The sequence below is a fragment of the Pteropus alecto genome, unplaced genomic scaffold (genome assembly GCF_000325575.1).
Source record: "Pteropus alecto unplaced genomic scaffold, ASM32557v1 scaffold461, whole genome shotgun sequence".
Taxonomy (NCBI): Eukaryota; Metazoa; Chordata; class Mammalia; order Chiroptera; family Pteropodidae; genus Pteropus; species Pteropus alecto.
The window spans coordinates 57,663-59,220 of NW_006431079.1; the positions used below are offsets into that span (position 1 = coordinate 57,663).

Genomic DNA, 1,558 nt, shown 5'->3' on the forward strand with positions numbered 1-1,558 from the left:
TTGCAGCAATGTACTTAATGTCTCTGTGCCCCAAATGACTTTTTGTAAAATAGAAATAACGGTACTACTTCATAGGGTTTTGGAGAGGAATAACCCAGTTAATATATGTAATAGCAAGTGCAAATTATTGTTTGCAAGATTAATTAAATGAGAAAAAGTACTTGCAACCTATGGGTATTTAGAATAGTAACAATTACAGTAACAATATTTGGTTTACTAGTGAATATAAATGAGAGTTAGAGGAGGCATAAATTTAATTCAAGCAATCAGTTACACAGCATACTTATTAGGTAGGTCCTAAGTGTGATACAGGTAAACCAAAACTTTATAGTTCATCGGACAAGATAAGAATGGACCCTACAAATGTAATCTGACAGTTGCCTTTCTCAGGGCCTCCTTCACATCTCTGTTCCTCAGACTGTAGATGAGAGGGTTCAACATGGGGATCACCACTGTGTAGAACAGAGATACCACTCTGTTCTGGTCAGTTGAGTAGCTAGATTTGGGCATCACATAAATGAAGGTGATCGTCCCATAGTAGAGAGTAACGGCAGTGAGGTGGGAGGTGCAGGTGGAGAAGGCTTTGTGTCTCCCTTCAGCGGAGCGCATCTTCAGGACTGTGATGAGGATGCAGATGTAAGAGAGAGATATGACAAACATTGTGACCACAATGATGGATCCAGAAGAGATGGAAGGGATGATTTCAATAATGGAGATATCCGAGCAGGACAGTTTCAACAAAGGGGAGAAATCACAGAAAAAGTGATCTACCTGATTTGGTCCACAGAAAGACAGACTCATTAAACAGCCAGTAAATGTCCAAGCATTCACAAATCCGCCCAAGTAGGACATCCCCACTAAGAGAATGCAGATTCTGGGGGACATGTGGATGGAGTAGAGCAGTGGTGAGCAGATGGCCACATAACGATCATAGGCCATGGCAGCCAGCAGGAAGCACTCAGCTGTCCCACATGTAACCCCAGAATAGAGCTGGGCTTCACAGCCAGTGACAGGGAGGACTGTTTTATGGCCAAAGAGTCCTACAAGCATTAAAGGTGTGATTGATGTGGAACAACCAATGTCCACAAAAGCCAAATGGCTGAGGAAGAAGTACATTGGGGTGTGAAGCCTGGAGCAGCTTCTTATTACAGTGATTATACTGATATTGCCTACTATGGTGACAACATATATTCCTAGAAATATCACAAAGAAGATGACACTAAGTGTAGGATCATCTGTTAACCCCAAAATGATGAACTGCGTCACACTGGTGTGGTTTCCAACCTCCATTTCCTCTGAGTTATTCCTGTTGAGGGAAATGTCAATAATCATTTGTTTTATGCTTTTGTTCCACACATTCCCAGTTTTCTTTGGTTATTCCTCAGACACATTTAGAGTGATTTCTTCTTCTCCCCAGCCTATAAATATGATGTTCTACAAGAGATATATAGATATAGATATATATAGATATAGATATAGATATATACACACACACATATGCTGAATCATTCTCCTTTTTGCAGAGAGAAGAGACAAATATATATATATATGTATATAT

General features: G+C 40.1%; 1 protein-coding gene across 1 annotated transcript; it reads right to left on the bottom strand.

Moving 5' to 3' along the window:
• Window positions 1-357: 357 nt before the first annotated feature.
• Window positions 358-1,290, bottom strand: LOC102896582 (olfactory receptor 491). Its single transcript, XM_006905670.1, has one exon. The coding sequence runs from the start codon at window positions 1,288-1,290 to the stop codon at window positions 358-360; it is 933 nt and encodes a 310-aa protein (XP_006905732.1).
• Between the last annotated feature and the right edge of the window lie 268 nt (window positions 1,291-1,558).

Excerpts from the sequence above, each read along its gene's own strand:
- LOC102896582 (XM_006905670.1), bottom strand. The coding sequence starts at position 1,290 with ATGGAGGTTGGAAACCACACCAGTGTGACGCAGTTCATCATTTTGGGG.